The sequence below is a fragment of the Mustela erminea genome, chromosome 5 (genome assembly GCF_009829155.1).
Source record: "Mustela erminea isolate mMusErm1 chromosome 5, mMusErm1.Pri, whole genome shotgun sequence".
NCBI classification, from domain to species: domain Eukaryota; kingdom Metazoa; phylum Chordata; class Mammalia; order Carnivora; family Mustelidae; genus Mustela; species Mustela erminea.
In genome coordinates, this window is record NC_045618.1 from 118,245,472 (window position 1) to 118,266,338 (window position 20,867).

General features: G+C 43.2%; 1 protein-coding gene across 6 annotated transcripts in view; it reads left to right on the forward strand.

The window, feature by feature from the left end:
* RPS6KA5 (ribosomal protein S6 kinase A5) overlaps window positions 1-20,867 on the forward strand; it is a 175,502-nt gene that overhangs the window by 133,814 nt on the left and 20,821 nt on the right. For all 6 annotated transcript variants that reach the window (XM_032344675.1, XM_032344676.1, XM_032344677.1 and 3 more), the window contains 5 exons: window positions 13,897-14,047; window positions 17,829-17,990; window positions 19,186-19,311; window positions 19,681-19,814; window positions 20,476-20,569. In XM_032344675.1, the coding sequence (XP_032200566.1) occupies window positions 13,897-14,047; window positions 17,829-17,990; window positions 19,186-19,311; window positions 19,681-19,814; window positions 20,476-20,569 (667 nt within the window). The remainder of the gene's footprint in view (window positions 1-13,896; window positions 14,048-17,828; window positions 17,991-19,185; window positions 19,312-19,680; window positions 19,815-20,475; window positions 20,570-20,867) is intronic.

Below are 20,867 nucleotides of genomic sequence, written 5' to 3' on the forward strand. Positions count from 1 at the left end.
ATCTTACTTCTTCCAAGTTCCTGACCCTCCAGCAAAACCATTGGCCACTGCCCATGAGTCGGTATAAAATTGCACATCTGGCCATTTCTCCTTCCAAGCAAAGTGAACATCCAGGTCACTGCTCCAAGTCATGCCTTCTGGGAAGATTTCCCTTCACCATGTCCTCGGGGATGTGCTAGAAGGGAAATTATAGTGCTGCAACTGTCCACTTGTGGGTAGTGCCTACGTATCATGCAGAACTCTCTGTAAATGAGGCCTGAGCCTTTTCTTCCTCTGTCAGCTATCATAGGAACCACCTGTGGCTTCATAGATGCAGGCTCAGAGAGAGAAGACATTGGAGCAGGAGTGGGGAGAATGGGCATCTGGGGCGCTGGTGCATGTAACTTGTGCCTTTAGGACCTGCTCAGGCCCCATTTCGTGTCTCCTACCTCCCATCTGATGAGGGAGTGCTGCTGATGGATCAGATGTCACCCAATGTATGACAGGCATCTCAGGTCTCATAGAAGTGTTCAGTCTCTATTTAGGCCCAGTAGCAGACCAAGAGCTATTTCTCAAAAGGGGAGTAGTTATCTGCAGAAGATGACAGGGTTTTGCTCCAAGATCCAAAGGGACCTGCTAGAGGTTCCCTGTCTTCCACTGACACCTCAGGCACTCTCGAATCTGCTGGAACATATGGCCCAAGGGCAGAGCAGCTTGACCAGCAACCTGAACCTGTTGCAGAACTGTCTCTTGTTCTGGACCCCACTCAATGGCAGCTGCTCAGGTTACTTGGAAAATAGACTGGAGTCCTACTCCCAAAAGAGGAATATGTTACCTCCAAAATCTAAAGAGACCCACTAGGCATTGTGCCTCTTTTTTAGTTGTAGGAGGAGCCAGATGCAACAACTTACCCTTCACCTTGGACATGCCCCATACCCCCAGACCCCTAGAAATCACTAATCTAGAAGGTCCCTAAATTTTGATTCAGTTTATTTTCCACCCTCTGACATCCATCCATCTTCCCAATCAGTCTAGAGTAGTTGCTGCTACTTGCTCACTGGGTCCAACCAGCATAAGGTCATCAATATAACAGATCAGTGAGATACAGAAGAGGAAGGTGATCAGGAGCCTTGAAAACTACATTAAGATGTAGGGCTGGAGAGTTGATGTACCCTTGAGGTAGGACAGTAAGGGCACATTGCTGGCCTTGCTAGCTGAATACAAGTCCTTCTGGTGAGCCTTATAGTCAGTGGTGGAGAAAAACGCATATGGCACATGACTAGCTGCATGGGGTGGGGGAGGTGTGAATTTGCTCAAGCAACGGAACCATGTCTGGTAGAGCTCTGCCGTTGAAGTCCACCAGCTGGTTCAGCTGATGATACTCCAGTGTCCTCTCCAAGATCAGTCTGTCTTCTGCACAGGCCAAATGGGTGAGGGGGTGGATGGGGGTCACCACTCCTACACCTTTCAAGTCTCTGATGATGGCACTGATCTCTGCAAATCCCCAGGAATGCCATATTACTTTGGGTTTTACGATTTTCCTAGGTTGAGGCAGTTCTAATGGCTTCCATTTTGCCTTTTCCACTGTAATTGTCTTCCCTCCACAGGTCAGGGAACCAATGGGGGGATTGTGCCTGCTGCTAAATAGGTCTCTTCCAATTACACATTCTGGAACTGGGGAAGTAACCACCGGATGGCGGCAGGGGTTCACTGAAACCACCCTGAGATGGAGCTGAAACTCCCATTGGTCACCTGGCCTCCATAAGCCCTGATTCTGGTGTGCCACAGTGATGTTTGGGGTCTCCTGGAATTAGTGTCAGTTGAGAGCCAGAGTCCAATAGTCCCCAGAAAGTCTGGTTAATTCCTCTTTGCCAATAAACAGCTCTTCTGATAAAAAGCTGTAGGCCCCTTTGGGGAAGGCTGGGAGAAAGATGCACACTATCAAGTTTCAGAGTCCTTCCTTAAGGCGCCCCACCTTCCCCTTCCTTCAAGAGGTTCTGGGGTATATAACCGTCTCAAGTGTGAGAATTGACTGAGGGGCAGTTAGTTGACTGGGGGAGGTCAGAGGAGACGACAAAGGGACACCAGGAACCTTTGGAGGGTGGTTGGGTATGTTTCTTTCTTTGGTTGTGGCAATGACTTCACAGGCGTCTATATCTGTCAGAACTTACCAAAGCGTATGTTTGTGTGTGGGAAGTCTACTGTGCATCAGCTTTACCTTAATAAAACTGCTAAATTTTTCTGAACATACCTATTACAGGACAGATGAGTAAGGAAATAATTTCTCACTATTCCAGTTCATATAATTCCAAAGGGATCAGTAATATTTGTTAAAATCATAGTTAAAGTCATTAATTTAAAATTTTTTCATATGACTCTGCTTATTTTAAATGGGTCTCTTAACAGTTTGAAAATGCCTCAGAATTATAGGAAACCTTGGTCATGGCCGTGAGCATTTGGGTCCCTTTGCAAGGTCCTACCTGTCATGGTGACAGATGCGAAGGGCAATCTTAACCTGACAGCATGAAATAGTGCCTCCTCTGACTGATTTCCCCCTCTCTGAGTCCACGTCCACAAGCCATCTTATAGTTTTCTTTTCCTTCCTAGGACTACCTGCAGGGAGGTAGTATGTTGCTGATTATGAAGGCAGGAGTATTCTAAACCAAGCGATGGTCAAATTTAAATTGCTTGTATTGGCCTTAGATCAATCATTTGGCATTCTGGTTTGAGAAAGAGGAAGAATATGAATCAGTGTGTCTAAAATCTTAAAACTAGAACATATTTTTCAAGAACTTAAATAGGATTCTTGCCCTTTAATGAACTAATTATCCATTTTGTCATGTTGTTAATAATTTTCTTTAAAGCTTATTGTTAACCTATGGTTTCATGGTTTTTGGTTGTTACTGAAATTTCTAGCAGTATAATAATTAAGTTATCCTACACTACCTTTTCCTTTCAAGGTAGTGATTCTGACTGTCTTCCTGGTGTAAAGTCTTTCATAGTCTGTTCTTTTAACAAAATGCACCATTCGATTTATATACAATGGGCTATTGTTCGACCATAAAAGAGGATGAGATTTTTGTCATTTGGAACAACACGGATGGACCTAGACGTATTATGCTATGTGAAATAAATCAAACAGAGAAAGACAAATGCCATATGGTTTCACTTACATGTGGAATCTAAAAAGCTAAACAAGCAAACAAAAAAAGCAGAAACAGACCCATAAATACAGAAAACAAACTGGTGGTTGGGGGAGGAGCGGGCATGTAGAATGGGCAAAACAAATGAAGGGAACTGAGAGATACAGACTTCCAGTGATCAATGAATAAGTCATGGGGATAAAAGGTACAGCACAGGGAATATGGTCAGCGGTGCCGTTATAGTGGATGGTGACACAGGTCACCACACTTGGGGTGAACAGAGCACAGCATACAGACTTGCTAATCCCTACACTGCACACCCCAAACTAATGTAACATTGTGTCAGTTCTCCTGCAACTAAAAACAAAAAACCCATAAATTTAAAAAGTGAAAAAGAAATGTACCATTCCGATAAATGTATCATTCTCTTGTCCCCTGTCTTAATTAGCCAAGGGCTTTTTTCATCATTGAATTCTTCCTTCATGTTGGTGCTTGTCCCTGAATGCTGCATCCTTTCTCAAGCTTTTACCTGAGCTGCTTCAAAATAGCATCTACTCCAAGTTATCTACCTGCCTGGAACTGTTTGTGGGTAGCCTAAAACCAGAACAAGAATGTTTTTCTGGTATATCAAATCTAAAACCCAGTAAGAATTTAGAAAGAGAGGAAAATTTTCTCCCTGCTATACAAATCCCTTCAGCGGGGTCCCAGTGGTCCTCTCCCTTCTGGGTGAGTGCCGTCACTCAGCAGATGACACAGTCATGTGAGGTATTTTCAGGGAAGCCCCTTCTATTACTGAACAACTTCATTTGTATAAAATCTTGCCTCCCTTAACGTGAGCTGAAATCAGCTTCCTCTAACCTCTGCATGTCAATGCTGTCCCCTCCCCTAAAGAACATACATGAGTTCTGTTTCTTCCAGATGTTGCTTCAGAGATTCGAAGATAGTTTTACCTACGATAAAGCTTTCATTAGCTTTTCTGAGCTTGGGTCTTATTTTTATCTCATGTACATAGCATGCTTTTCTTACTTGTCTGTCTCCCACTAGCTTTGATTCCCTTTCTGTGAAGAACCCCTTCTTTTTAGGCTCTGGATTACTGCTGCGTGGGAAGGTGTCATCCTTCACTAGCCTGGGGCTTTGTAACCCGTGGTCGTTGAATCCTGTGTCCTCCCCTGGGAATCAGGCTATAGAGAGTCTGTGCGCCGTTCTCCTGTCATCTCTGACAGCGCCGTTTCTTTGCCTTGCTTTCTCTGACTCTGAAATGTTGAGAATATATGAGATGTTCATTTGGCATTTCACAATCCATCAGTAAAATATGTTTTGTGAATGTGTCTCATTGTACTATGATAAGCATAATGTTATAGAAATTCAGGTCTCAGTCTTATCAAAATAATAATAATATTTGTGGTACAATTTAGGTCAGGGGTTAGCAAAACTGCAACCAGCCAGATCCATTCTGCTGCCTGTGTCTGTATGGCCTATGAGCTCTGAATGTTTTTACGGTCTTGAGGGGTTGAAAAAGTCAAAAGATGGACACATTTTATGACGTGCATATTGTATGGAATTTGACTTTCACTGTCCATTAGTAAAATTTTGGTAGAACATAGCCATGATTCTTCATCAGAGTATGATCTCTGACTGCTCTGGGGGCCACTGTAGCGGAGGTGAGTAATTGCCCCAAAGACTGCACAGCTTACAAAGCCTGAAGTATTTATTGTCTGGCCTTATATCGGTTATCCCTTATCTCTTGCTAAGTAACTGCCTCAAAATTCAGTGGCTTAAAACACATGCATTAACTCTCTCAGAGTTTCCGTGGATGAGGAAACTTAGCTACATTTTCTACTTCCGGGTCACTCACAGGCTGTAATCAGAATGCTGGCTGGACTATAGTTCTCTCAAGGCTCACCTGGGAAAAGATCTGCTTCCAAGCACATGTGGTTGTTGGCAGATTCCACTCCTCTGGGCCATTGGACCGAGGGCCCCCATTCCTGGCTGGCTGTTGGCCAAAGAGCACCCATCAGTTCCTCACTACATGGGCCTCTCTGACTTGGCTGCTTGCTTCCTCAAAGCATGCAGGCTGGAAGGGAATGGAAAGTCTCCAGGAGGCTGAACTCTTTTGTAGCCTAATCGTGAAAGTGGCATCCTGTTACCTTTATGGACAGTATTGTTTATAAGAAAGTCACTAGGTCAGGGCGCCTGGGTGGCTCCATCCAACTCTTGGTTTCGGCTCAGGTCGTGGTCTCAAGGTTGCAAGATGGAGGCCGGCACAGGGTTCCACACGCAGCGTGGAGTCTGCTTTGAGATTCTCTCTCTGCTCCTCCTGCTCGTGCTCTCTTCCTCTCTCTAAAATAATAAATAAACCTTGGAAAAAGTCACTAGGTTCTGTGCACACCTGAAGGGAAGAAATGACACAAGGAGATTACTGTGAATATAAGGAGACCATCCTTACAAAATGTTTGCTGACCTCTGGGTTGGGTAACTGTCCTCCCAAGGAGGATCTCTATTTAGGTAATTACTATAGTACACTGATTTTGTGTGTCATACTATAGTTTTCTAAAGCAAAATTAAAATAGTGATTCTGTTGGATTATTTTATTCTAACCATGTTGACTAGTCAGTAACACCTTGAATGAACTCATTTCTATTTTTTAAAATTCTCTGCTTATAGATGTCTTGCTTTTAGAGTTATGCATAGAATAACTAGAACAAGCATCATTATTTCTTACCCTGTTCTAAGAGATCATTTTTTCAAACCCTTGGCTTTCATATCTTTCTTTCATTTTCATGATAAAGTCCTTAATCAGCATATTTTATAAAGACTTCTCGATTCCCAATGTGCCACTCATTTTTTTCTTTTCTTCCTCATTTTAGGTATTTGTGTACCCATTAGTGATATCTGTGTTTCTGGATGTTTTTTTCACTCATTACCCCCAAATCCACGAATGTTCCTCACCACAGATTTCATCCACACATTCTTCCACGTGACCCACCTGCAGCCACTGCAGGGTCGAGTCCCGTGGTGGGAGGGGTGTGGCAAGGAGAGGAGCAGGGTGAAAATGACCCTGCCCTCCGTACTCACGTTCCTCCGCTTTCTATCTTACTTCCTTTCGGCATCCTTTAGCTCGGTTTACTCCTGCTTCCTCTGCATCACAGGTGGGGACGGAGCTGAGTCGTACTGTATTATGGCCTCCGAATACAGTTCAGAGCCCTGAATAAGACCCAGGAATATTCCTTCCAGCCACAGGGAGGGCCCATCGGCGGCACTAGAATGGCTAGCATTTGGGGTGCTCCTTGTCAGTCTGCCATTGCTCCCCAAGCCCCGGCCTTCTGTTGTTCCTGTGAGGCCCTGTGTAGGCGCTTCACTGCCCCCTTCTCCCAACCTGATCACCCACAGGTTACCCACGGGTCCCATCAACTTGAAGTCAAAAGCGTCAGCCTCATTCGTGCTGGGAGAGGCTGTGGAGGTGGCCGTCTGCGTTCCTGACTCAGTCATTAGTTCCATCTGGAGTAGTCTCACTGTTCTTTTTTTTTTTTTCTTAAGATTTTATTTATTTATTTGACAGAGATCACAAGTGGGCAGAGACATGGGCAGAGAGAGAGAGAGAGAGGAAGCAGGCTCCCCGCAGAGCAGAGAGCCCGATGTGGGGCTCGATCCCAGGACCCTGGGATCATGACCTGAGCCGAAGGCAGAGGCTTTAACCCACTGAGCCACCCAGGTGCCCAATCTCACTGTTCTTTACAAGCCTGTGCTTCTCTGCGGCCTCCCCAGGAGAGCCTCTTCCTTTTGGAGGATAATCTTGGCTGCTGTACTCTAGCTCTTTGCTCTGACTCGGGCTCTTCTCCCTTCAGCAGCCTCTCTGCATCTCACTCCGCTCTTGACTCAGTACTGCCTCAGTTTGTTGTCACATGTAGCCTCTCGGTCCCAGGGAACTCCCGAAGTGTGGTTCTCCATCCTCTCCTATCCCTTCTGTCTTGCCCATTAAGGAAAGGTGCTCTGTTGGGGGTTTTTTGTTTTTCATTTTTTTAAGATTTTATTTATTTGTCAGAGAGAGAGAAAGAGAGAGCACAAGCAGGGGGAGTGGTAGGCAGAGGGAGAAGCAGGCTTCCTGCTCTGCAGGGACCCTGATGCCGGACTCGTGGGCTGGGATCATGACTCGAGCCAAAGGCAGACGCTTAAACAGCTGAGCCACCCAGGCGTCCCAAGGAAAGTTGCCCTAACAGAGATAGTGGAGTGTGTGAAGTAAAGCTTTGTGAGCATTGTCTGGGTCACAGAAAAGAGCAGAAAGGAAGAGGGACAGGGATGAGGTCTGCCAACAAAAGCCATAGCCAGTGTGGTGGGGTCCCCACTTTGGATCAGACCGCACCCGCCCTGTGACTTAGACATGTGCAGGCGTGTCTGACAAGCTGGTCTGGTTGACCTGCCAGGCCTACGAGAGTGCAAAAGAGAGGAGCCCCTCCAGAGCAGCTGTTCTCAGAGGCCTTAGCCATGGGGCTGGGAGGCAAATCTAGGTCATAGTCACATCCATCACTTTTAGGGAGAAGATGCTATATGTTGAAAAGAAAAGAAAGCTCTTTTACCAAAATCTTTACAAGCTCGTGCACACGTCTTTACTTCCCCGAACCTCCCAAGGAACAGAAATGTTCTCTCTTGTGCACCAGACGCCACAGCAGGAGTGAGCGCCCCTTCGGTAATTCATGAAGCAAAAGAAGGAAATGAGGTCTGAGACGTGACGTGAAGAAGAGTATTTATAGCGCACACGAGACGTGCCCGGGGCTCCCAGGGGTTACTGGCTGAGAGTTTGAGTAGAGTTACAGATTTTGCAGGAATAGATAAAGAATCTCATTTGATGATTCTTACTGGCAAGGTCTAGGGAAATACGGGGTAGCTGGGTCAAGGAGAAACGCAGTGACAGCCAAAGGGAAGTGTCCCCTCTGGGCAGCCAGTGTCTCGGAGCAGGCACACTCCTGGGGACTAGCCTCCTGAGGGCAAGACTCACCCGGGCGCAGCTGTGTGCCAGTCTCTGTCTGCGCCGAGGGGTCTCACCCCTCATTTCCTGGAACCATTATGACCCTGGAAAACAGGTGGCTCTGTGTGCTTTTCTTATAGACGCAGAAACTGAGGTTATCTTGCTTAAGGACTATAGCTCCCTTGAGCTGGGAGTGGGGTCGAGTACAAAGTGATCCCTGGAAAGTTGCTTCATGCTCTCCCGGAGTTCACACTCGATTCTGTGCTGCTGTTTTCTTTCCTAGTGAGGTGGGTGCTTATTGCCCTTAAAGGATTGGGAAGTGCTGGCACAGACAAGGGGAGTACTGAGTTCATTAATGTCTAGAATATGTACTGAGTCATTTTTACCTCATAGGGCCGAAGAGAAATATACAGGCAGAGTTGTTGTCCTAGGAAAACTTACATACTGCCTGGGAAGATAGGGAGTAAACAGAGGACGGTCCATAACACCAGGGAGTTCTGAAAAATAGTTGAGTGGTAAGATGACTATGCCATCGACGTACAAGGCAGCTCGGACCCATGGGCACTGGGGGTGTCAAGGAAGCAACCATTCAGGATGGCAAGATCACATGAGCTGGGGGGACTGACAAGGTTTGTGAAGGCTGCAGGTGGAAAAGGCCTTTGAGATGGTAGGAAATAGCCACAGGGGCCCGCTCACGGGAGATGCAAGTCTTTTGGCCTAGCCATGCTTGCATGCTGCTCTCTGTGCACCTCTAATCTTGTAAATGAAGTTCATTTTATTGCTCCTATTCTAAAATTAATGTACACTCTAGTATGAAATGTGCATATAGTGTAAAATGTGCATAATGACCCCCAGAGACAAATACTGCTGATAATTGGATATATTGCGCTCATACTAGAAATACAATTTCCTCTTTCGCAGTTTTTGCTTAAAGTTATAATGAATTCTCCAATTACAGGCTACAGGCTCTCTGTAAACATAATTTTGCAATTGCTATATGACATAACCATTGAATAGATATACCATAATATCCTTAACTATTTAGAGTAAATGAAGTTGGCTGGAAACTCCTCCCAACTCAGGCAGGCAGATGAGTAACTTTGTAATTCTGGAACCACATGAGAACCAGGAAGTGAGAATCAACAATATTAAGTTATGAAATAGGAAAGATTGTGAACTTTGAAAAGGAGGGCAAATAGAACTAAACAACCCAAGAGAAGGTATGCAAGAATGCAAAAATGTTATCTGCAGGCCTCTGTTGCAACTGAGGAAGAAAGATCCTGAGTGAGCAAGGTATCACGAATGAAAAATAATCAGATATTTATTCACTCAGGAAATATTTGTTAAGGACTTGCTGAGTGCTAAGTAGTGCTCTAGGCCCCAGGAAAAAAAGCAGGGAACAAAGTTGCCTTTTTTTTTTTTTAATTTTTAAGATTTTATTTATTTGTCAGAGAGAAAGTACAAGCAGGGGGGGAGGAGCAGGCAGAGGGAGAATTAGGCTCCCCGCTGAGCAAGGAGCCCAACACGGGACTCAATCCCAGGGCCCCTGGATCGTTACCCAAGCCAAAGGCAGACACCCAACCAAGTGAGCCACCCAGGCATCCTGAAAACTGCTATTTAAAAAAAAAAAAAAAGGAATCCCTCCTACCTCAAAGCTTACATTTTAGTTGGGAGAGATAATTAATTGACAAATAAATATATAATAGTCTTTAAATTTCATGAAGCAAAAAGAAAGGACAGTGATGAAGAAGATGGGTATTTTGTCCGGATGGTTAGAGAAAGATGCTCTGATAAGGTGACACTTGAGCAGAGACCTTAGTGGAGGGACAAGTGAGCCTTGCCCATCGTCCTAATACCATTGCTGAGACAGTTCTTATGGTTATGTTTTAGTAAACATACGAAGCGTGCACCATGTTTCATAGGCTCACTGTTTCCACCATAGTTTATTATGAAAATATCACATCTGTTAGAGTGGATACCTGCCTACCTGCTTCCATCATGATTCTACTGTGACTGCTGGACAATCCTTGCTTGTTCTGTGTCTGCCGTCCATCCGTCTTGCACCCCATCATAGTTTTAATTCTAATCTTGGTGTTCGAACCCATATATTCTTAAGCTGATCAGTTATGAATTTCTTTGACCACAGAGGTTTTCAAAAACTTAACATTCCTGAATAGAAAGAAATTGTATATTCATTTTTATATTTTGGATTTTAATTTTATTGAATTTTTCTTTTTCCATGTAATTCCACTATCCATTTGGAGTTTATTTCAGGTTGTATTATAAGGCAAAGATCTTGCTTTGTTTCACTATTTCGCAAATAGCTGTTTCCCCAGCACATTTGTTGAACAGTGTGGCATTTCCTATGTAGGCTGGTCCCTTTTCAAAAACAGTGTAAGTTTGTGTATGTGCCTGGATGCTTTTCAAGTCATCTCTTCTGTTCATTTGATTTGGCTGTTGATTTGTTTTGCTAGCACCTCAGTGTTATGGTTTTGTTTTCTAATACTTTTTAATTTGTAGTTAACGTGTAGACTCCTTCCCAATTATTTTGTTTTTCAAAATCTTCTTAGCTGTGTTATTTGCTTATTCTTGGAAAAAATATTAAATCATCTATGGTCTAAAAACACCTGCTTAAAATTTTAATTGGTTTGTATATTTCTTGCTTTATTTGAAGGGAATCTTGCCTCATCTTTAAAGCAGGGATAATACTCACTGCCTTTGATAGGATTATTGTATGGATTAAACGATAACAAACACAAGAAGTGTTTGACGTGATATATCAACTCGGGGCCTGTTGTGATTTCACAGAGAGCTCTACGGTTTATTTGGGCCCTACTCCATGGCAGTTCATTTCTGGAGTTTCCCAGATCCCCTTTGAAGCTAAAAAGAAAGAGCTCTTGGCTACTGCCAATTAAGAAATAAGCACATTTGAAGGTAAAATGGCAGCAACACCTGAACAACGTCTCCCTGTCCTTGTTGCAGGGTGTTTGGGGATGGTCACAACTAGCACTGGCTAAAACCAGCATCCTCCACCTGCATCCCCCATTTCCTCAGTGCACATGCTGTGCAGCTGCATTGGTCTGGCCTTCGGGTTGGCATTCATGCTCACAGGTCACAGTGGGCTGGAATCTGGCACCAGGTTTACTTAGCTTTCATAGATACAGCATCAAATACCTCTTGATCGGTGGTCTTTCCAGTCACCTCGCCCTGGCTTCCCAGCCCACAGAGGACATACTCAGCCATTAGTGGTTAGACCAACTGGGTGGTGTAAACCACGCCAGCAGGGGAAGCTCAGCACAGGACGTGTATATTAAAACTCCCCTGTGCACAGCTTTTGGGTGCCCACGGCCCTACCCAAGGACACCCTTGGGGTAAGAGATAACACCCAGAAGCTTGTGTTCTCTGAGTTTTAAATAGTCCTGTCTGCTCAGACCTCTCAGGGGTAACTTCGCAGGAACCAGGCCCCACTGTCATTTCACATTTATCTCGGCCCAGTACATTTCAAGGAAACAATATGAGAGGAAGGTAAATTCGAGATCATCTTCCGGTGGAGAAGAGATTGAAGCCTTCTGGGGCTTTCTCCTCCCCACCCCATCCATTCCATTTCTGGTCCTCTTCCTGGCCCGGTGGCTCTCTGTAGGCTTCAGAACCTCTCCACACACTAAGGAAACCCTGTGCTACTCTGTGTACTGAGACAAGAAGCCTAAGAAGTCATGGTGTCTCCTTCTGCAGCGCCCCTAGTTTGTCTCCTGCGAGCTGGGTGGATGCCCTCCATGGCCTGCTGTGTCTCCCACTGCTGCTTCTGGCCCTGTGAGCTGCTCTCAGGAAGGCAAGGCTCTGGGCCCAAAATCGGCCAGTCTTCATGTTCCCACATCAGCTCTGCTCTCAGAAATCCCTTCACATTTCCACTCTGTGTCTTCCCAATGGGATCCCGGTCTCGTCCTGATTGAAAACTCTAGTCCCCGTCCCATGGCACCTGCTGCCGACCTCCATCACCCACTGAGGCTGTTTGTATGCCCAGACCACCACCCCCTGGTTGTGCACGGGGTCTCTTTCTGCCCCTCTTTCCACTCGGGCATCTCAGTGGGGCTGCCCTGTTCTTTCCACATCCCTCCTTTTGTGGAAGAACCCACCACGGCTGATCTGCCCGACTGCTGTCCCCGGTGCCTGGGGCCACATCGACTTCCACTGAAGGCCACCGCCTCAGGTGTGAGGAGTGACAGACGGGATCAGCACCTTCCCATGGTGGCGGCCACAGCGCTTCTTTCCATCCCTCCGAGGAGGCAAAAGTGCACGTCAGCAACAACATGTCTGTTGCCTGATCCTGGACCAAAAAATCCTGCCTGCAAAAAGTACATTCAAGGTGGAGAAAATGGAAAAGCTGTGTTTCTTCTTCCCTCAGAAACAGGGCAGCCAGTGTCTCTGTCGGGTATACCTGTGCCTGATCTGCGGAGAGGAGTCTCTCGGATGCCAAGAGCCCTGACCAGCTGTGAGCCCTGGGCACATCCTAAAGGATCAAAAAGGAAAAAAAAAGGGCACTGCTTATTTTTCCCCTGTTCTGCTGACGTTTTTCTCGCATCCCCAGCATGGAGTGCAAGAAGTCGTATTAGCTTTTGAAATGAACAACACTGCTGGAATTTTCAGTCCCAAATCACTGCTCATTTCCCTGCTTCCAGCCAGAGGGAGCTCGACGGGAGCTATGTTCAGGGGCAGCACTAAGCACTGCTCCTCCTGTTTCCCCAATTTAAGCACCATCTTACCCACTTTTAGGTTAAGGAAACCATGGCATAGAGAGGTCAAGCAACTCTCTCAGACTCACACAGCCAGTAAGCCACACAGCCGGAGTCTGAATTCTGTCTGGCCACAGAGTCTGTGTTCTTACCACGCTGTTGCTGTCTGTTACCAACGTATTACCTGGTTTTATTCCATAACAGTTACTAATATTTTAATGCACACAAAGCCATCTTTTTGCAAATCCAAATAAAGGAATAACTATTTCCAGGTATACCGTGTTGAGCTTCTTAATTTCAATCTGTCCCCTTCATCGTCCCTTCTCATTATTGACCTTCCTTTTAACAGGGACAAAAGGTACATTTGGTTGGATTGAGTTCTTCCTTGACCTTAGAATAAATTCAAATATATAATCAAGAAACTTGATTATCTTGTTTACCTTCCATAGTAAATAGTAGACATTCTCTTTGAGTTCCCTATAGGGCTTGCCTGCCTGTTTTATAGTAGCAGATAATGAAGCAGGTGCTCTCATCCTATGAAAAGCCCCAGGTCTGGTGCTCGTGTTCAGATATTAGGAGTGGAGCCCTGTCCAAGTGACTCTGACTCCCCCTGTCTTGGCTGGCCTTCCCTCCCGCTTCCTGCTGGGCCCTGCTGTTCGCTAGCACACGGGAAGGAGAAGAGAGGCAGGTATGGTTGGAGTTGCTTTTGTCGTTTCAAATCTGAGGGCTGGATTGACTTCCTTGAGTTTATTAGGAGTTTTTTCCATTGGGAAATCTTCATCAGAATTGAGTTGGTAGATGGGAGGTCCCAGGCCTTCATATTTTTTTTTCCAATTAAATATTTGGGATGGCAGCTTCCCACTAGGAATGACTTATACTGAAAAATGATCCAACACTTTTTGTTTCTGCTTATTTAAGTTTCAGAAATTTGATTTCATGGTATCTCATTTTAAATACTCTTGCTCCATTTTTCACATATAGTTCAATTTCAAAGTGTGTCGCACGATACTTGTTTTGCTAAGAATACTGTCACTAACGTCATCGTCTGGTTGTTTTAATAGCAAGTTTTATCTGCCTACAGGAGAATATTAAAAAGTGAGCCTCCATATCCTCAAGAAATGAGTGCTTTAGCTAAAGACCTAATTCAGCGTCTTTTGATGAAAGATCCCAAGAAAAGATTGGGATGTGGCCCACGTGATGCGGATGAAATCAAAGAACATCTCTTTTTTCAGGTGAAATATATTGAACAGATGGTTTTGTGTGCCCTGCTATTTGCAGAGTGCTTGCCCTTCTTGCTGAAATGAGTGAACGTGGTCCCTTTGGGGGATCTTTGCTCCCTATTTTCATATACATTTCACTTTTTTAAAAAACGACAGGGCCCCTGGAGGAATCCAAGGATCAGAATTCTACTTGGAGACACCTAAGTAGTCTTTTTCTCCCTAAGTGAAGTGAGAGTGGGGAGGACCATAATGGCATTCAGTCTTCCATATGCTTATTGGTTCCAGTTTTGAGTATTGGTTTCTATTTATGATTTTGAAATTTAGGCATATGGACTGAAGAGGCTTTTTTCATCTTTCTTAGTTCATGAGCCGTTCCCCCCACTGTGTTCCACCTTCTAGACAGTGATTTCGTTTTTCCTTCTTTTTTGAGGAGCGATCTTAGAGAATTAAAAACCAATCTAGGGGCGCCTGGGTGGCTCAGTCAGTTAAGCATCTGCCTTCGGCTCAGGTCATGATCCTAGGGTTCTGGGATCAAGCCCCACATCGGACTCTCTGTTCAGTGGGGAGCCTGCTCTCTCCCACTGCCTGCTGCTCTGCCTACTTACACCCTCTACCTCTGTGTCAAATAAATAAAACGTTTTTTAAAAAATCTATTTCTCAGTTGCATAACTGCAACATAGAATTAAATCGTCTTTTTTTTTTTTTTTTTTTTTTGCTTATCCTGAAAAAGCCTAATGAAGCCATTATGCAGAGCACCAATATATCTGCTCAACTTAGTTTGCTCAATTTAGTGACAACAACAACAAAAACCTCCAAAATTTTAGATAACTGGGGGCAAATGTTAAGTTGGTCAGCTTGACTGGTCAACCTGGGACACCATGACCTCAGGTTTTAAAACCCTGCACTTACCACTTTTTTTTTTCTTTTTAAGAGAGAGAGAAGGTGGGAGCACATACATATGCAAGCAGGGAATGGGATGCGGGAAGGGGAGAGGGAGAGAGAGAATCCAGGCAGCCTCCACGCTCAGTGGTCCATGCAAAACCCACCTGGGGACTCCAGCCCAGGACCAGAGTTGAAATCAGGAGTCGGATGCTTAACCGACTGAACCACCCAGGTGCCCCATGAACTTACGACTTTTAAATAATTTCATCACCTCAACAAACATGACTTCTAAATATTCATGATCTAAAAGGACCACCCTGGGGCTCCTGGTTGGTTCAGTGGATTAAGCTGCTGCCTTTAGCTCAGGTCATGATCTCAGGATCCTGGAATCAAGCCCCGCATCGGGCTCTCTGTTCAGCAGGGAGCCTGCTTCTCCTCTCTCTCGGCCTGACTCTCTGCCTACTTATGATCTCTCTCTCTCTGTCAAATAAATAAATAAAATCTTAAAAATAAATAAAATAAAAGGACCACCCAAGTTTTATTTTATTCTCCAAACTGAGCTTTTACAGTATTATCAGCAAAACAAATGAAAATAGCATAACAAAACAAAGAAAAAGCTCTGCTATTTATGTCATCTATTGTTTTTTTAAATATAGAAAAACAAATAATGGTTGAGAATAAGAATTACCTCTCTGTATTTCTGTACTCAAAAAAAGAGCATCAGTCTCTCAGTTGTGACCCATTTAAAAGTTTATTACTATACATCTTACGGAAGTTCAATAACAGAAATACATTAAGAATAAAATAGACTTCTCAGTGTGTGCATTTCATAAATTAGCATGGCTTACAAAGATTAATATTTGAACAAGCTATTTCAAATACGTTGAGAAATCTGGCTCAAAATTTAACAATAAGGTAAAATTCAAGAAATACTCAAGCAAAATATCTCCATCATATTTCCTAGGATCTTTTTCTCTGTGGTTCCCTATATATGTCAATATTACAGTATGTCTTTCGTATTAGAGAAATTTCCCTTTTCTATAGCTTGGAATAGTACTTTTAGGTCATTTAATTGCCTTGCCTTTTAAATGACAAGAACACTTTAGGGAAGATCAGACTCCAACTTACAAAGACCTAAATGGAGAGGAGGTGGAGAGGAACATAATAGCACTCAATTTTCTACACACCAGACTCTCCTGCTAACAACATATTTCTTTAAATTACCCCTTTACTCTAAAAGTTTCTTTTAATGTGTGTATAAATAGCCAAGCACAAATCATATGCTTGTAATGGAAAACATTACAGCCACACAGAGGACAGAACACTACTAACTAGAAAATCAAGAGATTGGCCCTTCCACTAGCTACTGTTTACGTGAAAAAGGTTAGTTCTTACTTCGAGCCTTCAGTTTCCATGTGGATCAAATAAAGATGAGCTAAATGATCTCTAAAGCTCACTCTTAACTGGAAAACGTGAAGATCTGTAATCTAGTGATTTTTTTCTACATTACCTCCACAAGAGGGCATGATAAAAACATTTAATGTTAGTGGATTAAACTTCCCGAATGTCATCAAGCATCTCTGAAATCAGAATGCGTCTGACAATGGCCAGTGTCACCGTTCTAGTTGGTGATGACTTTCCTTTCTTAATGGTACATAAAACAGTGGTGTATCTCACTATCCGTGATGACATCTTAGATTTGACGAAATATGTTAATAGGATAGCTGTAGGATTCAATTCAGTAAGTAATACCTGAGATTGTTTTAAGTGACAGAAAGACCACAAAGAAAATAGAGCACAGAGTTGAATTTGAATAAGATAAAACATAGCACTTTATCAGGCAGTCAGTGTCTGGCATGGGGGGAAGAGGGCTCAGATTATCCCTTGGGGGAAAGAAGAAGCAGTATTTAAAAAGCTAGAATATGGGGCGCCTGGGTGGCTCAGTGGGTTAAAGCCTCTGCCTTTGGCTCAGGTCATGATCCCAGGGTCCTGGGATCGAGCCCCGCATGGGGCTCTCTGCTCTGCAGGGAGCCTGCTTCCTCCTCTCTCTCTCTCTGCCTCTCTGCCTACTTGTGATCTGTCAAATAAATAAATAAAATCTTTAAAAAAAAAGAAAAAGAAAAAGCTAGAATACAGTTAAACATGTAAATGATTATTACATCAGTATGGCAGTCTCGTTTATACTTACAGACATAAACAAGTACATGATTTATAGTGAGTTTATTTTCTAATCTGTCCAAATGACCAGGAGGGCAACCAAGTATCGGCCGAGAGCCACTTAACATGGCCTCTAGAAAACAGGAATATTCCTTTAGAATTATTATTCATAGCCATAGAGCATTGAAAAGCCCTTTATTACAGTTCAGTTTTGTTCTGGCCTCACACCTTTCTCAGGAGGGTCAGGACAAAAGTAATTTTTGTTATCCCTAAGGGTGGATTAGGATATCCTGGTGCCCCCCAGAGGACACATCAAGACCCGAGTGATGGAAGGCCATCTCATCTTTCAGACATAGCATTGACTGGAGCCATCAACTGCAGTCAGAAAAAGTGTTCATACTTAGGAAAAAATAAATAAATATATGTGTATGTATGTACATATACACATATATATTTGTATACAAATAATATATGTATATATGTTCACAAATATATGTATATAGAAATATATAAATTATATATACACATATACACACATAGAATATATAAATATGTATTTATATAGATATATAAATATAGTAAATTAATATGAATAGATACATCTTTATTTTTTTTTTAATTATTGGTTTGAAATATGTGCTCTTTCCCTATCAACCTCTTAAAACCCTAATCTGTCTTTGTTATTCTTAGTTCTCAGAAAATACTTCAACTTTGTTGGTTTCTACTTTGGACCAAGTTTCTTTCTTTGTTTTAGAAAATAAATTGGGATGATTTAGCCGCCAAAAAAGTGCCCGCGCCATTTAAGCCTGTCATCCGAGACGAATTAGACGTGAGTAACTTTGCGGAAGAGTTCACAGAGATGGACCCCACCTACTCCCCCGCAGCGGTGCCCCAGAGCTCAGAGAGGCTGTTCCAGGTAATCTCCAGGCCTGCGCTCACCCACACAGGCTGCTTGTGCTCTGGGAAAAAAGATTGATTTTTCTAGGTGACAGTGTTCTTGACATCTTAAAAGCAAGATTGCTAATCTCTTCAATATTGTCTCTATATTATTAAATACAGAGATACTGCCCATTATTAACTGAAGCTTATGGTCTGTTAAATAGTAGATATTACTTATGTGTTGTTGTTGTTTTTTTATATAAAGCATGCTGATTTTTTTCACTTGAAATTTTATTTCCACTCAGGCTCTCTTATAGAAAAATACAGTACCGCTTTATCTTACCTCTACCCATATAAATTTTCTCCGGTTCATAAAAATTGTTATCTGATTCTTTATCTTCAGTGAATAATGTCAACTGCTTTCCAACTCCTGAAGATTTAGAAAAGATTTTCTACTTAGAAAAATATCTTCTTCAGACTTGCAATACTGTGTATTAAATGGCGTCAGAGCTCCCTCCTTGGCAGCCATTAAGTGTCCGTCCCATGAGTATAATCTGGTCACCTGGGCTGTGTCTCTGGACCTCAATGACACTAACGTCTAGCACATAGCTGGGCACAGAGATGTTTAAAAACTGGTCTTTGAACTAGTGAATGTTCTAGCTTGAACAGATTAATTATCTATCACTATACCACTTTTGGTTCAACACATCCTTCTGATATTTGGTTTTATTTCTTTTCCAAAACTCAATTTAAAATTTTTAGTCTACGAAAGTATAATGAGCCAAATAATTGCTAAATTAGAAACTAACTGTAGCCTTTGAAATAATAATAAGCAAGAGCCCTTGGACCACTTTGTTAAGACCTTGAACTCTACCCTTTTTGAGACATTGGTTGTGTTTGTATGCGACCTTTTATCAGCAATGCAGAAGAATTACAGCCATGAGTCAGATACGGGGGATGAAATAGAAAGGAAGGTGTTTCTGCCTTTCATTTTGAGTTGGTTTAATTCTACCAGAAGATGGCATTATCTCCTTCTGAAAAGCATTTTTCTGTTGATTTGAAAAAACCTTGCATTTTAGATTACAAATAAAATAAAATGAGAGTCATCCTAACACATATTTGAACGTTTTTCAGTCTTTTTTCTTGTTTTTAGAAAAAAATTATTACATCTGGTCTGGGCTAACCTGGAAAATTGCAAATCCTCATTCTTCACTCTTCCTTCTCTTTTGAAGGGCTATTCCTTCGTTGCTCCTTCCATTCTGTTCAAGCGTAATGCAGCTGTCATAGACCCTCTTCAGTTTCACATGGGAGTTGAACGTCCTGGGGTGACCAATGTTGCCAGGAGCGCAATGATGAAGGTAGAGACGTGGTTAATTCAATGACATCAGTATGATTTAAATACCAACACTAATTAACATTGTCAAGGCCAGTGAACGGAAGAGACTTCCCATTTGACTAAGACGCCGTTTTAGGAAATGAATAAGTGGAAATAGCAATATTTGCCTTAGAGAATTAGTCACATCCATTTCAATGAACTCCTTAGCAAATGATGTCTTAAAAAGTTCTATAGGTGAAAGTAGAAATCAGCTAAAAGGATGATGAATGTTAGAAGATTCTAAATGTATCCCATGCATATTTATTAACATTAATAATGTTTTTTACTTGACCATGTCATTTATCCCTCTGCATTCCTAGTATTAAGTTAAATGATGTTGGTCTCTTTTCAGGACTCCCCGTTCTATCAGCACTACGACCTGGATCTGAAGGACAAGCCGCTGGGAGAGGGAAGTTTTTCAATTTGTCGAAAGTGCACACACAAAAAAAGTAACCAAGCATTCGCCGTCAAAATAATCAGCAAAAGGTAGGACCGTGCGTGACGTTCTTTTGTATGGATTCATCCTGGTCAGTGAATTCTGTAAATTAGGATTTTTATTTTAAAATCAGTGGTTTTTTATAAAGCTTTTCACCCATGGGCGTAGCCATTCAGTTCATTAGCTCACCTGACTCTAATAGATGTTTGCTGGTGAAGTATATCCATTTGAGACGTAAATCGCAGGGTGACGGGCTTTCGAGGTTCCTGCGAGAACATCGTCTGTGGCAATCAGACGTGCTCAGCAGCTGTTGCTGTTCCTAATAATTAGAGATTTGAAATACTTTTCTTCTGAAATGGCTTAGCAATTTTCTGGTAGCTTTGAGACCCAGCTCGTCATTTCGGTAACTCCAGATTACCTCCGTGATTATATATTCCTGTTACCAAAACGTCAAGGCAAGCCAGGCATGAATTTCTTCGTAGGACTGGCTCTCTTCTGCTCAGAAATAATCATTGTCTCGGGAAGAACACAATACTTGTTCTGGTGGGGGTAGGATGACTCATTACTGTCACAGAGACCTCATTGTGACACTAACGGTTACCTTCCCAACGCACTGTCAACAAACACAAAATTCAGGTTGGGACAATCCAGACATAAAAACTTGGTGAAGAAGGGGTAGGTACGTGGAGGCTGACTGCTTTCGTCTTGCAGGATGGAAGCCAATACTCAGAAGGAAATCACAGCTCTGAAGCTCTGTGAAGGACACCCCAATATCGTGAGGCTGCACGAAGTTTTTCACGATCAGGTATTTTGACACGACTTTTCTGGGCATACGAGGGTTTTACTTCTTTCCAGGTTCATTGGTGCTGCCAGGTCAGAGTCAGGGACTTGGGATAGAACCCAGCCCCTGGAGAAGACGGAGAAATTTCTTACCCCTCCCCCAGACCCGTGCATCCTTTCACATCTGCTCTTCCCCCTCAGTGGGCATCTAGGACATGGACCAAGGGCAGAGGAGCCAGAGCCGGGGGCGCTGTCACAAGCTGCACTCTGCTTGTCACCCTTTCAGCTGCTGCCCACTGTAGCTTCATCACTGGAGAGTTCTC